Source organism: Pteronotus mesoamericanus, unplaced genomic scaffold (assembly GCF_021234165.1).
Source record: "Pteronotus mesoamericanus isolate MK-2021 breed Mesoamerican mustached bat unplaced genomic scaffold, CSHL_Meso_final contig_55, whole genome shotgun sequence".
In the NCBI taxonomy this organism is placed as follows: domain Eukaryota; kingdom Metazoa; phylum Chordata; class Mammalia; order Chiroptera; family Mormoopidae; genus Pteronotus; species Pteronotus mesoamericanus.
The window spans coordinates 9031726-9051861 of record NW_026555198.1 but is presented as its reverse complement, the minus strand read 5'-3'; the positions used below and the strand labels follow the sequence as shown (position 1 = coordinate 9051861).

The following is a 20136-nucleotide window of genomic DNA, read 5'->3' as shown; positions in this document are numbered from 1 at the left end:
CAGAAGGAAAAATTAATTAATTAATTAATTAATTAATAGACTCTCAAAAATGGGAAGAAAAAGAAGTTTCCCCCAAATGAGTGGAAAGTGGAATCCCCACAGAGAGAGCTAAATGAAATAGAGGCAACAGAACTATCAGATATTGAATTCAAAACAATGGGGAAAAAAGAACTACTAAACTTTGCAACAGCATGGATGGAACTCTAGAGCATTATGCTAAGCGAAATAAGCCAGGGGGAGAAAGAAAAATACCATATGATCTCACCTATAAGCGGAACCTAACCAACAATACAAAGATACAAGGAAAATAAGACCAGCAACACTGAAAGGAAAAGACACCAACAGAGACAAGAGGAGGGAGTGGGTGCGGGGGAAAAGGCAGGGAAGGGGCAAGTCAAGGAACATATAGCAAGGACTCATGGACAAAACCAAAGGGGAAGAGTTGAGGGAGGGAGGGAGGGAGGGGGCAAGGGAAAGTGGTGGGGGGTAGGGAGAGACAAATGTATTTGAAAAAATAAATTAAAAAAAGAAAAAAGCAATTATGAAAGGATAATATAACAAAACAACAACAACAACAAAAAAAAAAAACAATGGCTCTAAGGAAACTCAATGAGCTCAGCCAGCTCAAAGAAAACTATGAGAAACTGCAGAGAAACTATAAGGACCTTAGAGCAAACTATATCAACATGGGAAAGGACATAGAAACTACCAAGAAGACACAAGAGGATATGAAGAATACCACTTCTGAATTGAAGAACACAGCAGAAGGAATCCAAAGCAGGCTGGATGAGGCCGAAGATCGAATCAGTGAGATGGAGGATAAGGTAGAAAAAAGCTCCCAGAAAGAACAAGAAATGGAAAAAAAGACTCAAAAAGAATGAAGAGGCATTGAGGGAAATGCAGGACAACCTGAAACGCAATAATATCCGCATAATAAGGATACCAGAAGGAGAAGAAGAGGAGCAAGGAATAGAGAACCTCCTTGAAATAGTAATGATGGAAAATTTCCCCAATGTGAGGAGAGAAAAGGTCTCATGGATACAGGAGGCACAGAGGCCCCACTCAAGAGGGACCCAAGGAGGTCCACTCCAAGACACATCATCATTAAAATGGCAACTATCAAAGACAAAGAGAGAATCCTCAAAGCAGCAAAGGAGAAACAGGGAGTAAAATACAAGGGGGCCCGGATACGGCTAGGAGCTGACTTCTCAACAGGAACACTACAAACCAGAAGGGAATGGCAACAAATATTCCAAGCCATGAAAAGCAAGGGCCTACAACCAAGGCTGCTCTACCCAGCAAGGCTCTCAATTAAAATAGACGGGGAAATAAGAAGTTTCCAGACAAAAGAAGGCTAAAAGAATACACTCTATCAAACCAGCACTACAAGATATGCTAAAGGGACTGGTTTAAGAAGATGAAGGAAAAGAGTGAGAAAGAAAAACACAGGTACAAAGAGAAAAGAATGAATAGGTTTCTATCAGTAATAACTCTCCATGTAAATGGACTAAATGCCCCAATCAAAAGACACAGGATAGCTGAATGGATAAGAAAACATGACCCACACATATGCTGCGTACAAGAGACCCACCTCAGGGCAAAAGACCTACACAGATTGAAAGTAAAGGGATGGAAAAAAATATTCCAGGCAAATGGGGAAGAGAAGAAAGCAGGAGTTGCAATACTTATATCAGACAAAATAGATTTCAAAACAGAGGCCATAAAGAGACCCAGAGGGGCACTTTATCATACTTAAAGGAAGAATCTATCAAGAAGACTTAAACATTATAAACTTATATGCGCCCAACATAGGGGCACCCACTTATATATAAGGAAAATCTTGGATGACTTCAAAAAAGATATAGACAGCAACACACTGATAGTAGGGGATTTCAACACCCCACTGTCAAAAATGGACAGATCTTCCAAACAAAACATCAATAAGGATATTGTGGAGCTGAATGACGCACCGAATCAAATAGACTTAACTGACGTATATAGAACCTTACATCCCAAAGAAGAAAACTACACATTCTTTTCAAATGCTCATGGCAGTTTTTCAAAGATAGACCACATGATAGGACACAAAGCAAATCTCAGCAAATTCGGGAAAATTGAAATAATACGAAACTTTTTCTCGGACCACAAGAGCTTGAAACTGGAAATCAACCTCAAAGAGAAACTTCAAAAACTTGCAAACTCATGGAGACTGAACAGTACACTATTAAACAATGAATCGGTCAATAATGAGATAAGAGAAGAAATCAAAACATTTCTGGAAACACATAAAAATGAACAGACAACAGTCCAAAACCTATGGGACACAGCAAAGGCAGTCCTGAGAGGGAAGTTCATAGCAATACAGGCCTACCTAAAAAAGATAGAAACATTTCAAATAAAAGACCTCACACAACAACTTCAAGAACTGGAGAAACAACAACAAATAAATCCCAGAGCAAGTAGAAGGAACGAAATAGTCAAGATTAAAGCAGAACTGAATGACATAGAGACAAAAAGAACAATTCAGAGGATCAACCAATCCAGAAGCTGGTTCTTTGAAAAGATAAATAAAATTGAAAGCCTTTAAGCAGACTCATCATGAAAAAAAGGGAGAGGACCCAAATTAATAATATCAGAAATGAAAGAGGAGAAATAACAACCTATATCACAGAAATACAAAGGACTGTAAGAAACTACTACGAAAAATTATATACCAAGAAATTTGAAAACCTTGGTGAAATGGACAAATTTCTAGAAAAGTATAATCTTCCAACACTGAAGGAGGAAGAAACGGAAAGCTTGAACAGACCGATAACAGCTAGGGAAATTGAAGCAGTTATCAAGAAACTCCCACACAAAAGCCCAGGGCCGGACAGTTTCACAGGAGAATTTTACAAAACATTCAAGGAAGAGCTAACCCCTGTCCTTCTCAGACTATTCCAAAAAATCCAAGAGGAGGGAAGACTCCCAGACACTTTTTATGAGGCCAGCATCACCCTAATCCAAAAACCAGATGAAGACCCTACAAAGAAAGAAAACTACAGGCCAATTTCGCTGGTGAACATAGATCCTAAAATCTTCAACAAAATATTGGCAAACTGCATCCAGCAATACATGAAAACAATCATCTTCCTCGATCAAGTGGGATTCATCCCAGGCATGCAGGGATGGTTCAGTATACGCAAGTCAATAAACCTAATCCGTCACATAAATAAAAGCCAAAACCCACATTATCATCTCGATAGACGCAGAAAAAGCATTTGATAAGGGACAGCACCCAATTGTGATCAAAACACTCAGCAAAATGGGAATAAATTGGGCATTCCTCAACGTAATAAAGGCCATATATGAAAAACCTACAGCCAATATCATACTCAACGGGCAAAAACTGAAAGCTTTCCCACTAAGATCGGGAACACGACAAGGATGTCCGCTCTCACCGCTTCTTTTCAACATCGTATTGGAAGTCCTAGCCACAGCGGTCAGACAAGAGAAAGAGATAAAAGGCATCCAAATAGGAAAGGAGGAAGTAAAACTATCATTGTTTGCAGATGACATGATAGTGTACATAGAGAACCCTGTAGACTCTACCAAAAAAACACTCAACCTAATAAGTGAATTTGGCAAAACAGCAGGATACAAAGTCAATATTCAGAAATCAAAGGCATTTTTGTACACCAGCAATGAAACAGAAGAAGACGAAATCAGGGAAAAAATACCATTTGATATAGCAACAAGAAAAATAAAGTATCTAGGAATAAATTGAACCAAGGAGGTAAAAGACCTGTAGGCAGAAAACTATACAACATTGAAGAAAGAAATTAAGGAAGACACAAATAAGTGGAAGTATATACCGTGCTCATGGATTGAAAGAATTAATATCACCAAAATGTCCATACTACCCAAAGCAATTTATAGATTCAATGCAATCCCTATTAAGATACCAGTGACATATTTCACAGAATAGAATAGACATTTCAAAAATTTATATAGAACCATAAACGACCCCGAATAGCCACAGCAATTCTGAGAAAGAAAAACAAAGTAGGAGGGAACACAATACCGGACATCATACTGTACTACAAAGCCACTATACTCAAAGCAATCTGGTACTGGCACAAGAACAGACCCATAGACCAGTGGAACAGAATAGAAAGCCCAGAAATAAGCCCAGGTCTCTACGGGCAACTAATATTTGATGAAGGAGGCAGAAGCATAAAATGGAGCAACAATAGCCTCTTCAACAAATGGTGTTGGAAGAGCTGGATGGCTACATACAAAAAATTGAAATTGGATCATCAGCTGAGACCATACACAAAAATAAACTCAAGATGGATAAAAGACTTAAATATAAGTCGCAACACCATCAAAGTCCTAGAGGAGAACATTGGCAGGAAACTCTCAGATATCCCACGCAGTAATTTTTCCACTGATATGTCTCCTAAAGCAAGGGACATAAAGGAAAGAATAAACAAGTGGGACCTCATCAAAATAAGAAGCTTTTGCACAACTAAAGAAAACATCAGAAAAATGAAAAGGGAGCCAACCCTATGGGAAAACACATTTGCTAATGATACATCAGATAGAGGTTTGATCTCCAAGATATATAGAGAACTCACTCGACTCCACTCCAAGAAGACAAACGATCCAATCAAAAAATGGGCAAAGGTCCTGGACAGATGCTCCTCCAAGGAAGAGATACAGAGGGCCCAGAGACATTTGAAAGGATGCTCGGTATCACTAGCCATCAGAGAAATGCAGGTCAAAACCACCATGAGGTACCACCTCACACCGGTCAGAATGGCCATCGTAAACATATCAACAAACAACAGGTGCTGGCGAGGCTGTGGAGAAAAGGGAACCCTAGTACACTGTTGGTGGGAATGCAGACTGGTGCAGCCATTGTGGAAAGCAGTGTGGAATTTCCTCAAAAACCTGAAAATGGAACTGCCTTTGGATCCCGTGATTCCCCTGCTGGGAGTATACCCTAAGAATCCCAAAACGCCAATTCAAAAGAACCTATGCACCCCAATGTTCATAGCAGCACAATTTACAATAGCCAGGTGTTGGAAACAGCCTAAATGCCTATCGGTAGATAATTGGATCAAAAAATGATGGTACATTTACACAATGGAATACTACGCAGCAGAAAAAAAAAAGAAGTACTAAACTTTGCGACAGCATGGATGGAACTAGAGAGCATTATGCTAAGCTAAATAAGCCAGGGGGCGAAAGACAAATACCATATGATCTCACCTATAAGCGGAACCTAACCAACAATACAAAGATGCAAGGAAAATAAGACCAGCAACACTGAAAGGAAAAGAAACCAACAGAGACAAGAGGGAAGGAGGGAGGCGGGGCGGGGGAAAAAGGAAGGGAAGGGGCAAGTCAAGGAACATATAACAAGGTCTCATGGAAAAAACCAAAGGGGAAGGGTTGGGGGGGAGGGGGCAAGGGAAAGTGGTGGGGGGAAGGCAGAGACAAATGTATTTGAAAAAATAAATACATAAATAAATATTTTTTTAAAAACCCAAAAGGCTATTATAAAAATATTTTAAGGTTCCATCTTTTGTTATAATTTCTGGCTAGTATATAAAATATAACAAAAAAGTAAATTCTGTTGCTTATTGATAGTGTTACAACTTATTTTTTAAGTTCTTAAATAATCAAGCTTTTGAGTGAAACAATTTTTTTCATTTTAATAACAAGCTCCTCAGTAATGATGATGGTTTGATCAATGCCTCTTATGGAACTAATTTCTTCCTCCCTCATACACCCTAAATGTTTTGTTTATACTGCAATACTGCTAATGTAAAGCTCCTCCTAAATTAAAGTGTGGCCTTGTCTGTTTCTCCAGTGTCACATGTAATTGGGATGCAGCTGTAGTGTAGCAGAAAGAGCAGTGAAGTTGATACAGAATACCTGGATTACAGTATTTATTTTAGTACTTAGCAGATGTGTGACTTTCCTATCTTAATGATCCCTGAATTATGACATGAAGGAATGAAATTGTTTCAGACATGGATTGGAAACTCAAAATACGTGATCTCTACAAGATTTTAGTGGATGTGAAGATAGAATGTTTGAAATAAAAAAAATTTAGACAAAAGGTAACCATAGACTTTGCTAAATTACCTAAACTTCCTGAGACTCTGTTGTGCCATCTGTAAAATAGATGCCTACCTCACAGGATTGTTTAAGGATTAACGGAGATACTGTAAGTGAAAGAATATAGCTCAGTCTCTGGAAAATGAATGACATTAATTAATGTTTACTTAGGTTGGAATGCTCCCCGCCCCATTCCCCTCCACCAACTCTCCAAAAAATCTCCAAAATTCAAACATCTTTCAAAAAGTCACTCAAAAGGTACCACTCTTCAAAACCTATCCAAACAATTTCAGTCTCTTGGTTAACTACTAGACTTTTGGAATCAGAAGAGACCTCGAAATTTAAAATCAGAACTGCCATGTAGTAGCTCCATGACCTTGGACACGTTACTTATCCTCTCTGCATCTAGGTTTTCTACTTTTGAAATGAGATAATCATGGTACATATTTAATAAGGTTGTGAAGAATTAAAAGAGGTAAGTATATTCGAGTGCTTAGCTTAGAAAGTCCTCTGTATCACACAGTAGGAATAGAAGTAGTAACAGAAAGTTTCCGCTTCAGTAAAGTATTTATAAAAATGCTTTCTAGAGTGTGATGAAGTTCTAATGCTAAAGTCTTTTAAATTGTAATGATGAACAAACGTAAAGAACTGGTATACACCTTTAGATATCTGGGGCAAAGTTCGAACCTGACTTTTATAGAATATGCTTTCCCTACATTGTGGGATGGGGGTGAGTAATAATACTCACTGTTAATCAGTACGAAGTAAAACCATAAGTTCCCCCCGGATCCAAGCAGCCAAAGACCAAAGATAAATATTAAGACCAGCACCCGCAGACCCGACCTCCATAATTCTCTGGAGTTCACCTCTAACGTCCCTCTTCGCTTAGAGCCGCGCAAGCGTACACTTTAACCCCCATTCCCGTCTGCCCTAATACGCAGGCGCATCTCCTCAAGTCCTATCCCTACCATACTCCTCTTTCTCTTTATTTCGTTCCCCCTCCTCTCCAGCATTTCAGCAGGTTCAGACTCTTCTACGTAAGGGTGGCGGCGATCTAGACGTCACGTGATGAGCATCCTGCTTCCCAACATGGCGGAGTTCGACACCATCTCGGAACTGGAGGAGGAGGAGGAGGAGGAGGAGGAGGAAGCGACAACGTCGTCGTCGTCGCCGTCGTCGTCGTCGGTATCGGGGCCCGACGATGACGAGGAAGATGAGGAGGAAGAGGAGGAGGAAGAAGAAGAGAAAGAGCAGGAGGAGGAAACGCCGCCACCGCCTCGGGTAGTGAGCGAGGAGCATCTGCGGAGATATGCCCCCGACCCTGTATTGGTGCGGGGCGCCGGCCACATCACCGTGTAAGCGAGAGGGAATCATGGGGTTTTAAAAGACTGAGATTTGGAAATAGAAATGAGAAGGTGATCAAGTGATTAGGGGAGTGGGGGAGGGCTTACTGAGGCATAGAGTTAGCAAAGGGCACCTGCTGTAAATGGAGAAATCCAGGGAGACAGGTGTAAACGAAGTGAGAATGCAAATGTAATGCACCAACGCCTGGTAAAGAGTGAGCATAGGACAGGGAAGTGATGGGTTTGGGTGCCAGAAAGATTAGACTAAGGGTGAGTTTCCTTGCTATTATTTGTATGCTGGCAAGTGAATACTCTTTCAACTGCAGAATATATCAGAAGATTATTTGCTGCTAAGATTGGTATCTTGTGGAATACGGTGATGGCTGTGACATGTGACAAGACCTAGACTTGGTTTTTTCAAAACAAATATGTATCTTGTGAATAATATTATAGAATTCCCACTCATCCACGTATTCATCCATCCATTCTTCCTATACAGTCCTTATATGAATGAATACGGTTATCCTTTCCACATCTTGATCACCCTCACTCTAACTTTACAAAAATATCATACAATTAGAAATTCAGGTGGAACAGCAGCATGAAAAGTAGAAAGAGTAATGGATTGAAAATGAAGATTCTTGGGTGTTAGTCCCAGCTTTGCTTCTTTCTGGCCCTATGACCTTGGTCAGGTTACTTCCCATTTCTGAGCTTTTTCTCTCCGTCTGTAAAATTAGGGTTTTGGGATAGATGGTTTCTAAAGCCTTTCAGCTCTGAGATAATTACAGATACTTGCAAGAGATTTGGCATGCCTAAACTTTAAATATGAACATTAAGTGTATATGGAAATTAGTCCCAAAGAAGCCAAAGATGATTTCTTGGAAACTTATGCAGAGTGACTTTTCAAAAAATTGAAATCTTGAATAATATTTGAGAAAATAAAAGGGGGAACCTCATAGCATAGTAGTTGCAAAGCAAAATAAAATTTTAGTGGTTCTCCGGGCTCTGAAAACTGCTTCCTCATTTTTATGTGCTTGGGCTGTAAATATTTGCAAATTTCAATATGGTGTCATGTTCATCCTCTTAATTATGCTATCTTTTGCTGCATCCTCAACATAGAGCTATTTTTTTTTTTTACTATCAAGTCACACTGCCTCTGATTTTGATAATGGCTCCCCTAGCCCCTTTGACTTTCAGCTGAATTTATACTATCTGAAATCATGTTATAATATGCACCACTTCCCCTTATCATGTTAGCTTTTAAGTTTAACATGTTGAGTATTTTGATTGTAATGCTTTTGTAATCTTTGCATGAAATATATTAAGAAAGATTTTTAAATTGTGAAAGAATTTGGGGACATTTTTAGATCTGCTTTTTGGTTAGGCAATTTTAACACGGTTTTTTTTTCTTTTGTTTGTTTTGGTCCAAGAATGTTACTGATGGACTGCAATGACCAGATGCCAGCATTCAGAAATGTTTTTACTTTCATACCTTTTATCACTAAGGAAACTTTTACTCAAAAAATAATTATGATTCTGGCACAAAAGCTTACTTTCATGCATATTATTTCTCACTCCTGAACAGAAAAAGCGTTTTATTCCAAGACATATTTTATATTCCAGCACTCCTCCACCTCATTATTTTCTATAAGTCAGAGAACAGACAAGGAGCAAGAAAACAGAATTTAAGTTCTTTGAAACTCATTTGTGGTTCCATTCTACTCTTCAAACAACCATGGTGAAGTACTTGCCAACCCCTTTGTAAGTAAAAGCAAAGCACTGACACTTGCCATGCCCTGGCCCTTGTCATAGGTATGTCTCTCCCAGATTAAAAATTCTGGCATTAGGAGTGTGAAGTAGTGGTGCTGGTAGCAACTGTTGGCATTAATTGAAGCCAAAACCTGAAAAGCAGCAAACCAGTAATTGAATTGTTAACCAGTGCATATAGTTCGGAAAATTACTTTGTATTGTGCACATTCTTTCACAATTTGATGTCAAATGTCTGAGATTTGAAAAAAGATGAAATGTTTAGGAGAAAGTTTTACTTGATCTGAGTCTCTGATCTGTCAATGGTAGGAAAACCTTCCTATATCAGGTAAAGTAACATCCTTAGGAGGTAGTTAATCTAATTCTGAGACGTCTAAAATATCAGCTTCTGTTTAAATTTTTTCTGGCATGGGAGTGTTAGAGTTCCCCTATGTGAATGAAATATATCTTATTCTTTTCCACCTCTTTCTTTTCCATCCTTTGTGCAGTCATCTATTCTATAGAGGACTTGGCTCTCAAAATTTAAACTTTGAAAAAAAACCCCAATCACTTCAAACTCAGTACTTTCCCTACCCATACTAGCTGTGTAATCCAGTTGCCCCATTTCTGACCCTGATACCACCAAATCCTTGTGTCATTTTAACTCTTCCACCTCCTTGAATTGCCCTATGTCAGTCAGTCCCAGGATTATGTCATCATGTGTTTTGAAATGTTTATTAGATTCTTTATTTTATCCATTCTACTGGCACCACTCTAGTTTGGGTTGCCATCGTCTCCTGCTTGAATTATTGCCACAGACCGCCACCTCTCCCCATTCCAATCTATTCTGCATGCTTGTGCCAAACTAATTTTCTTAAAACACAATTTAATCATGTCATTTTCCTGCTGAAAAACCTGCATTGGATCTTAATTAGGTCTGAATTCCTGTACTTTCTTCCTCTAAACTCTGAGGTCAAGGAGTTTCTCCACTTGTCCAAATCTCCACCCTCCACTTGTGCCTTTCTTGTTCTTCTTTTGCAGCCTCCTCCCAGATTTTGCTCCATCAGGAAGACCCTATCGCCCTAATATTATGACTCTGTGCCTCTCTACTGGCTCAGCTTGTAAACATGTTAAGAGTCTAATTTTTAAAAAACAAAAGCTTTCCTAGACCTACATTCCCCTCTAGCTACTGTCTACTCTCCCTTCCTTCCCCAAATTTCTTAAAACTAGCTACATTCAACGTATCTATTTTCTCTTCACCCCTCTGTAATCTGAATTCTACCACCATGACCACAGATAAACTGACCTTAAAATCACCATGACCCTTCTGTTGCTAAATTAATGGGCATCTTTTATTCCCTCTTTCTGGTCATCACGGCTGTGTATGACACTTATAATGACTCCCTCTTTCTTGGAGGCTTCTATTCTGGGGGGCACAAATACACAGGCTTTCAGAGGCAAGACAGATCACAGAAAATGATGCAGCATGAGTAATGATGGGGCCTTACTTGAATTGGAAAGTATATGTTTTGCCTACAGGTATTTAAATTCTGATTTAAAAAGAAAACATTTTTCCAGCCAAACTAACCAAGGAATTTCCTTGCCCACTTCACTTTCCTTGTTCTCCTTGTATTTTTCTGACTATACCTTAACTGCCTCATTCATGGGCTTCTCTTCCTCTCTTGCCTCTTGAATATTAGTTATCTTCAGGGTTTTGTTCTCAGCCTTCTATTCTCATTCCTTACCCTCCCTAGACGGTCTCATCTTTTATTATCTGATGTCTCCCAAGTATATGTCTCTGTACCAGGCTCTCTGCTCAGACTCTTACCTGGTTTTCCTCACTTTATGGCCCACCATTATCTTAAATTCAACATATTCAGTGCTAAACTCATTTCCCCCCACACAAACACACACCTGTCCCAGCCCCTCAAAAAACCCCTACTATTTCTGTATTCTCCATCTCAATTAAGTGTACCTCCACTGATCTCATTATTCATCCTTGATTCCTCTTTCTCACTCATAATTTTCACAACTAGATAACCAGGAAGTATTAATATATGACTGAAACTATTATTCTTCTCTTCTGTACCACCACTTTCCTGATTCATACCTCTTTCATCACATTAACTAGTTGTCCTGCCTTCACCTTTTCACATTCACATCCAACCCCAGCCTGCTACTACTCTAAGACACCACTTTCCTGCTTAAGACTATTCCGTTGTTTGCCCTTTACTTCTACAATAGAATCTAAGCTCCATGATGTGGCATATTGAACTGAACCCTGCTGATCTAACAGCCTAGCCTCCTGACATTTCCTTTTACTGCTTATATTTTCCTGTTCATAGCATGCTGTTGCTTATCTCTTTGCCTCTAAGATGGGGCCTTCATCTAGTATTCCAGTACCCACTGCCCTCACCTCAGCTCTCCATATGTCTCCAACTCCTGCAAGTCTTCTCTGCCCCCACTAAACTGTAAGCTGCAATGGCAGGAACATTTCTGGTTCCCCCTGAATCCTCAGTACCTACCCTGGAGTAGACTCTCAATAAAAGTGAGTTGAATGAATATTGGTTCACTTCAGTAACATTCCATATTGATTCACTTTAGTAACACCATAGTGCATACTGTATTGTAGGCCCTCAACAAATACTAGTTAGTTGAATCATGCTATGGACAGTATTTGTGTTTCTGAACATAAGTATGTATGGATACAATAATATCACCAGTGATGGGAGGTATGGACTTTACCTCTGAAAGCTTTGTTAAGCAAGCCCTTATGTATCAGAATACCCATCAAACCCATCTACTTGTATCTTCCTAATATATTGGCTTTCTAGTTACTTTAACAAGATTTTAATCTTTTAACATACAATCAATGATAATTTCTTAAGTAGAATGATCTAACCACAGTAATTGTAATTCCAATTCTGAGATTATGATCATAAATAGAAATTTAGGGATCTTTTTCCAAATTCCCTCCCCAAATGTGGTTAAATTAACTCCCACCATTTTGAGGTTCTAGAAACAGAAATAATGAAATGTTTCTTGGAAGTATGAAGTGTTTTGGAAATACTAAGCATCTGAGTGATATAATTTAGTATCTATTACTTTTCTTCTTGATATTTTTAGGATAACTATTTGGGTCCGATGTATTGAAATACAAAGAAAATTTTATCTCATGAGTTTTTTTCCTATTTGTAAGCATCACCACACTCTGTATATTCCTTAAAATATATAGCTATTTACCCTTGACAGTACATCTGTATAGAAGTTAGTAGAGATGATAGGTTACCAATTCTCAGGTATTTATAAAATTGTCTCATTAAAGTAAATCTAAAAGAGCTGAAGTGATTACATATAGAATTGAAAATGACCAAATTTGCCAAATAGTGCATTTCTGCAAAAACTTAGCACTACAAATATTAATACTTCTCAAATCAGTGAATGGAATGCCTTTTCTGTTAACAGCTCTCTTTGAGGAATTACAGTGATACATTGTTAATTTGTGTTTGTATAATGTAAATATTTTACAAGATTTTAGACTTTGAGAATGCTGAAGCTATGGTAACACTTTCCATTTTACAGTGTTTACTTACTGTTTACAGACATGATTGTTTCCATATGAGAGATTAAAGAGATTTAACAATACTTTTTTGAAAATCTCTGAATCGTATGGAATAAATTTTTATTTTCCTTGATATAGTAAATAAAGTTCAGTGCACATGCTTCAGAATCAGTGTTACTATAAGTACATACTTTTCTAATTAAATCACATTTCTTGCTGGCAGAATTTTACTACACTATGATTTCTTTTCCTAAACAACCAGAACACATGAGGTTTAATTTGTGCAAGGTTTCCAAAGACTGCTGTATAGCCATTTTCAAAAGGATTAAAAACAGTGAGGGATATAGGGAGGGAGAGAAGAGGAAAGAACAGCTAAGAGGACCCATCCTTCTTTGCCTTAATTTCCTTTACTCTAAAGAATTGTCCAAGAAATTAAAATTTGGAGCATTGAAGACATTTGACAAATAAAATACAGTCATTAGGAGCCACCAACTGGGACCATCTCAAACACATAATAGGCTCTATATATAATGAAGCCAATAAAACAACAGCATGAGCAGTTCCCAAATGCCTGTTTGTCTAATGCTAAAGAACCCCACATCCTTGATAATATCTGTCACTAATTAGTAATGGGTAGATGCGCTTGTTTGACCTCTGTGGACTCAGTTTTTAACTTAATGGTTTGTTAATGAAATAGCTGACGTTTTTGTTCAGCAGCAGAAGCCATTTCAACATTTTTTAATAGTTACTAAGTGAAATGTTATGCTTAAGGTTATTTGAGTTAAGTAGTCTTTTTAAGTGCTAGGTCTCTAATAAAAAAAAAGTTAAGGGAGAAATCCTAGTAGGCAAGAACAAGATTGGTACAGCCTTTTAGCCAAAATTATGAAAGTTTATTGGGCCTACTTTGCCTATCCTTATACCTCTCTGAAGTAGATAAATGTAGGCCATAAAGGAATGTTTTAAGAAGTAAAATGATACTTTCTTTACCATTTCTAATATACTTTTTATATTTTAGAAAAAACATTCTCTTTTTATATTAGAGTAGAAAATTAGTAATATGACTATAGCAAGTATTTCTTGAGAACTTGAGCACTGGGCTAAACACTGTGAAGAATACAGAAAAACATAATACAGGCCTTATTTTACGAAGCTAACAGGAAAATTGCCTTTAAGATATTGATGTAGAACACCAAAATAAAAATAAATTTATTAATGTTGAATTGGATAGTACAGAGTAGAAGTGGCTGCAAATGTTCGGAAAAGGGGATAATCCATAAAAGCTTGAGCATTCAAGGCATTGGAACTTGACTTGAGCCTTGAAGTCTGCGAAGGATTTAAACTAGGGAGAGGACACAAGAGGAACCACATGAGCAAAGACAAGAGCCAACACTGAAGTAGCACTGGAAAGGAAGGAATCATTGAGAATGATTTCAAAGGGACAAGTAACAGGACTTGGAACTACCTGAATGCAAGCAACATGCAGAAAAAAAAGAGTAGAGGGAAGGTGTAAAAAAACGATACCATACTCTAGGTTAGAGAGTGTCAATGCGCCATTGATGGAGATGAGGAATTTGAAAAGGGCAGCCAATTCCAATAAAAGGTAACATTTAATTTTAGACATATTTGACTTGTGGCATTATTATTTTGTAGCAACATATCCAAATAGAAATTTTCAATATGCAATTAAAGACTAGACACTACAGCATGTTGGAAAATATAAAACTAGAGCTACAGATTTGATGGTCATCAGCATAAAATTAATTGTCAAAGCTATTAAATATAGATTAACTATTGTAGCTTCCTTAGAAAGACAAGCAGATGACTAAAGGCTAAATTTGGGGAAAAGGCAAAAGTGTTACAGGAAAGTGAAAGAATGGAAGAGTGTTAGGAAGGGTATGATCAATGGTATCACAAGCTGCAAAGTCGAGGGGAAAGTTCTGAGAAGAGGACATTGAATTTGGTAACAAATAAGATGTGAATAAGGTTGTTTTCAGTAAAGTGACAACATCAAAAGTCAAATTTCAAAAGGCTAAGAAATAAGGAGATATTAAGGAAATGAAAACAGTGGAAAAGAAGGTTCATTTGTCTTTTGATAAATGCAAAGAGAATGGTAAAGCTAAGAACTTTTAAAATAATAGAGATACTTGACACCTTTTGGGAGATATATCTGTCTATATGTTCTACTTATTTGATATCTAGTAAAAAAATAGCATGTGGGAAAAGTTAAAATGGCAACAATCTGATGGAGGTAAGAACATGTTATTGACATTGTATCTAAAAGGCATTTAGACAAAATAATGGAAATAGAGCTCTACTTTAAAATATATCATGTCTACTTTCTAAAAATGAAACCTGTATATATTCCACAATACAAATTTACTCTTTGTGGAATAATAAATTATATCTTTTTGACTAGTGATAAAGTTATTGTTTAGGTAAATATGATTTAAATGAAATGTGTTTCTTGCTCTTTTAAATATTTGTCATGTTATTACTGATTTCTGAGTTAGTACATAGTTTAAAATGTATATTTAATACTAGAATGTCAGTTTCTCAAACAGCATATAAAAGTTGCCATAAAAACTCATGTACAGGGCATACCATCTTGTTTTTAAGTTTGGCTATGCTCCTGTGTCTATGTATAGATATAAAGGGAATGTTATTATGAGAATATTATGTTCTCATTACATATTGTACTGACACCTGGAGAAGTAATGAAGTATTTTTTTAATAAAGTTCTGTTTTCAATTGCTAATAATTTTGTCAACTATTTAAAAATATATCAGTAGAATTTGTTGTTATAAAATACATTCTGAACATACAGGTATAGTGTATTTATGCACAGATATATGCCTTGCTACTAGATCCTAAGTATAGAGTTTTTGTGTTTAAGACTGGCTTCTGTCTTTGAAAAGAAGTTATTACCATATTAATACAAAGAGAATATAATATTCCTACATAGAATTTTAATAGGACATTGGATTCTTTATATCTTTAAAGTGACCCTAAGACCAAAGTGCCATAAATCAGTTAAATCAAACATTAAATAGTAGCTTATTATTCAAAAAACTTTTATTAAACACTTACTAAGCATAATGGAAGGTAGCAAAATAAATAAACAGTAGTTTCTGTTTTCCAGGAGCTTAATATAGGGCAAAAAGAACTTAAAGATTGGCATTTGAATTTTGGTACACACCTTACTAGTTATATAACTTAAGGCAAATCATTTAATTACTTTTTGAAAAAAAATTTGAGTGTCAGCTTCTTTGTATGTAAAACCAGGACAACTGTACCTCTCTTGCAGAGTTGTAAAGTCTAGAAGTAGCAGTGTATTGACCTAGCAGAGTATCTCACCCATGGTAAATCCATAGTCACTGGTAAGTGTTAACTGTTATTGCCTACCTCAAAAAAGGTTGATAATAAATGTTAATATCTGTTCCTTTTTGCTTACAACCCATCAATCACTAATATAAAATTGTAGTCACTATGATGTATCATCTGGTATGCAAGAAGTGACCTTTGTTATGCCTTCTGAAATCAACAAGTACATGAAGAAAGGCTTATAAAATTCATTCTGCCTTCCTAGTACAGATTTCAACGAGCATACTTGGAGAAAGAGCTTCCAAGGCTGGCATCTGTTTTCTTAAAATGGGTTGGACATATACATAAGAGCCATTCATAAGGATCAACCTTTGAGTTTCTGAATAGTAACTGATTAGAAGTTGTCGAACTCTGTGGTTCTAAAGGTCTTACTAGTTTTTATTAGGGAAATTTTCATATAGACACAAAAGTAGAAAGAGTAGTAAAATCCACTCACATACTACCCATCAGCCAGCCCCAACAGTTATCAACTAAAATAGTTTTAACAGAAGCATTTCAGTCAAAAATTATATTTTCAGTCCTGGCTAGTGTGGCTCAGTGGATTGAGCACCAGACTGTGAACCAAAGGGTTTCTGGTTTGATTCCCCGTCATGGCACATGCCTGGGTTGCAGGTCAGGTCCCCAGAAGAAGGCACTCAAGAGGCAACCACACATGGATGTTTCTCTTCCTCTCCTCCCTCCTTTCCCCTCTCTAAAAATAAATAAATAAAGTCTAAAAAATTATATTTCCAGTTCTATGTCAGTGTTTCTCTAACTTATTATTTTTAATTCCATATCATGAATCCAGTTAGTTTCATTTAATTAGAATTAATAGTCAAAGGTTTGTTTTCTATAAATATCAAAATTATTTTAGGACACATTTTAAAATCACAACATCAAAAGAAAAATGCATGGCTTTGTAACTTTTAAAAAAAATGGGATAGAGTTAAATATGCTGGGTAGAATATATTTTGTTCTGTCTTTGTTTTTAAGGTTTGGCTTGAGCAACAAGTTTGATACTGAATTTCCCTCAGTTCTAACAGGGAAGGTAAGTGAGAGTTTGCTTTGAACTTTTCAATTCTAAAAACATTGTTTTATGGCTTATTCAGTGTTATGACAAATGTTTGACTCACTGGTAATGAAATTAATTACAAGAGGCCAGGGTAGTTGGAGGCTGCGTCATTTGTGACTGAAGACTATGCCTATGACCAGTTATTTTGTTCATTGTCCATTAATGCCAACCATTATGTACTTATTTTTTTTCAGCCCTGGTAGTTCTTAATATAACTGTTTTCATTTAGGTCAGTAATTTCCAATGTTTTGTTTTTATTTTTTGCTCTTTCAGTCATTTTTTATTTACAGATTGTAAATAACATGATAAGTTACTACAAATCAAAGCATAAATATGCAAACACACTATACAATCCAGAATATATGTATAGCATTCAGGTATGAAACAAAAGGGAATATTCATTCACACACACAGTAGCTTGAGATCTGTTGGATGTGGTGTTCCTAGGTAGGTTTCTAAAGATAGAAAACAGTGACTTTGGTTATCAAGACTACTGTGGCCATATTAGATACTGGAACATTTAAGCATCAGTGTGTGACCATGCAAACAAGACTTTAGGAAGTGTCTAATTTCAAAAGGTTTCTGTGCATTGAAGCAGTTGTGAAAAGATTTACTTTCCAGAATCAAGTCCACATTAGTTTTAGGATAAGGTTCTAGCTATCTCAAAATATTGACCAATAATAGAAAATGTTCCAAATGTGGCTATTCTGATTTATAGTTTTAAAAATAAAGTTAAGTACAGAAAGAGTCTAAAAGTTTTTCTGAATCCAATGTAGATAAGCTTCCAGTCTTCGCTTCCCAAACACCTTATTTACAGTTTTGACTCCCTCACATATTTGCTTTTTCAATTTTAAGGTATGTCTATTTTACCTTCAAAACAAATCATTTTTAATTGTATGCAGAAATAAAATGCTTTTTTAAATTAGTTGAGGTCTGTATACTTATATCCTTTAGAATTAGTTTAGCAAAATGAATCTGGAACTCTTGTTGAATAGGAGGAGTATGTGATAAGTATAAAGGCAAAATTCATTCATTTTGTTTGGATTTGGGGTAGATTCCAATTCATTATTGTCCTGGCACGTATCAATTACTACATAGACAGTCAAATGCAATGTCAGACACAAAGCCTCATAAGAAAGAATTCTGCTCCCAAAAGAACAGTAATAGCTTAACAATGGAAAACTTTATCTAGATATCTAGAGTTACAGGGGCATTAAATTAGTACTGCTAAGCAATATATTGAGGATTTACAGGAATGCCTGGAAGCCTCTTCTAATGTACATATAAATAGAACCATGGAAGCTTTTTGCATTACCTTTTTTATGGCCTTACAGCTTTAATGAACCAAATGAAAAATACAACTGTTCCAAATCCCACTCTTTATCTCTAGAGAAGATAAAATCTATTCATTTTCATAAAAGGTAGAGTTTTATGTGTCTATACTTCTTAATCCACATTTAAGGAAGTCATCTCTGAGCCAATTTTAGACATGTCTCTTCATCTTGTACATGAAACTCCAGCAGATTTAATATTAGCATTCATCATCTAATCCAACCCTGCACAAGCTCTTCAAAACAAATTTGGAATCATCAGCAAAAGAAAATGGTTAAAATAGCAAATTTTGTTATGTATTACCACAATTTAAAAAAAAGCCTGTAATAAAAAAATTGGGGATCTTCAACATTTTCTGTGTCAATAAAATTAGTTGTGGAATTAGCAGAGTCAATGAAGACCTGTTTTTTCCTTGTCACACTGGATGTCCAGTTGCCATTTGGATTGGGTTTAGAAGTTGGGGAAATATAGACATTTCTTGACTGAGTCTCAACAATAGAGAGGTAGAAGAAAGAATGAGACTGGCCATTGACTGCAGAGCACAGCCACTTGCCTTCGTGGTCTCGTCCACTGGGCTTGGGGTAGTCAAGGTATTGTGGGAGGGGTTACTGGAAGTTGATACAGCAGTTATTTGATTTCAATAAATAGGAGCAGCACCAGCAGCAGTAGCCCGAATTGAAGCCTGGCTATCATCACTCTGTGCATGTCCCCTGTCTGTGCGCATGTGTCTCACTCTGGATATAGAGTGTGTGGAGAAGCCACGGTTTCAGCAGATGCAGGCAAATCTAATTTCCAATGTTGTAGAGTGAACAAAGTTATCAGTGTTTAACTTTGTATCACTCTTTTTAAAACTGTCCTGTGGTCTGATTTTGTTACATATTGAAAGCATCAATTTTTTTTTTGTTATTTTTCTACCTTTTAGATAGTTTGAGTTTCTAAAATCAGACTCACTGCAATAAATTATTCTCTTTCTGTTCCCTGGCTCTTTACATTCAGTAGTTTCTTCTAGCAAGGAGATTGAATAGTCAAAGACTTCCTAGGTTTTGAAACAATTTTTGGAAACTCCTCTTAAAACAGTAATGCAAACTTCTCTGTCCAAAGGAAAAGACTCTCAGGCAAAAGATTATTTACACATTTGTACTTGAGAAAATGTAGATGAAGAAAGAGAAAACCATTATATTAACAAAAATACTCAATAATTACCAAATGGTTAGGAGCTAAATGCTTGGTAGCTGAAATGTTGATTTAGGGTTAAATGGAGTTAATTTTTTGTATTTTGAAACCTGTAATTTAATATGATCCTGTTTAATTTTACTACTAGAATAATGTTATTTGTTGGTATAGATTTTGGTCACAATTTAAAATCATTTTATTCTCTAAAGGGCTTTAATATGCTATTTTAGTGTTAATTTTGCTCATATTGCAATTGAGAAAAGCAAGGTTCAAATCAGTGTGTATAGTATGTGTAATGAAGGGGAGAAATAAGTACATTCATAATCATATGAAGTAATTCTACAAGGATACACATGAAACTGACACAAGTCATTACCTTCATGGGAGAAGAGGAATGAGATGAATGGAGGCAAGAGTAAGGATGAAACCATTTTCTG

The 20136-nt window shown here is 36.5% G+C and overlaps 1 protein-coding gene across 1 annotated transcript in view; it reads left to right on the top strand.

Moving 5' to 3' along the window:
* The first annotated feature begins 7164 nt into the window (after positions 1-7164).
* CHIC1 (cysteine rich hydrophobic domain 1) overlaps positions 7165-20136 on the top strand; it is an 81730-nt gene continuing 68758 nt past the window's right edge. Inside the window, exons 1-2 of the mRNA XM_054579582.1 lie at positions 7165-7466; positions 17116-17170. Coding sequence (XP_054435557.1) covers positions 7180-7466; positions 17116-17170 — 342 coding nt within the window. The 5' untranslated portion in view covers positions 7165-7179. The remainder of the gene's footprint in view (positions 7467-17115; positions 17171-20136) is intronic.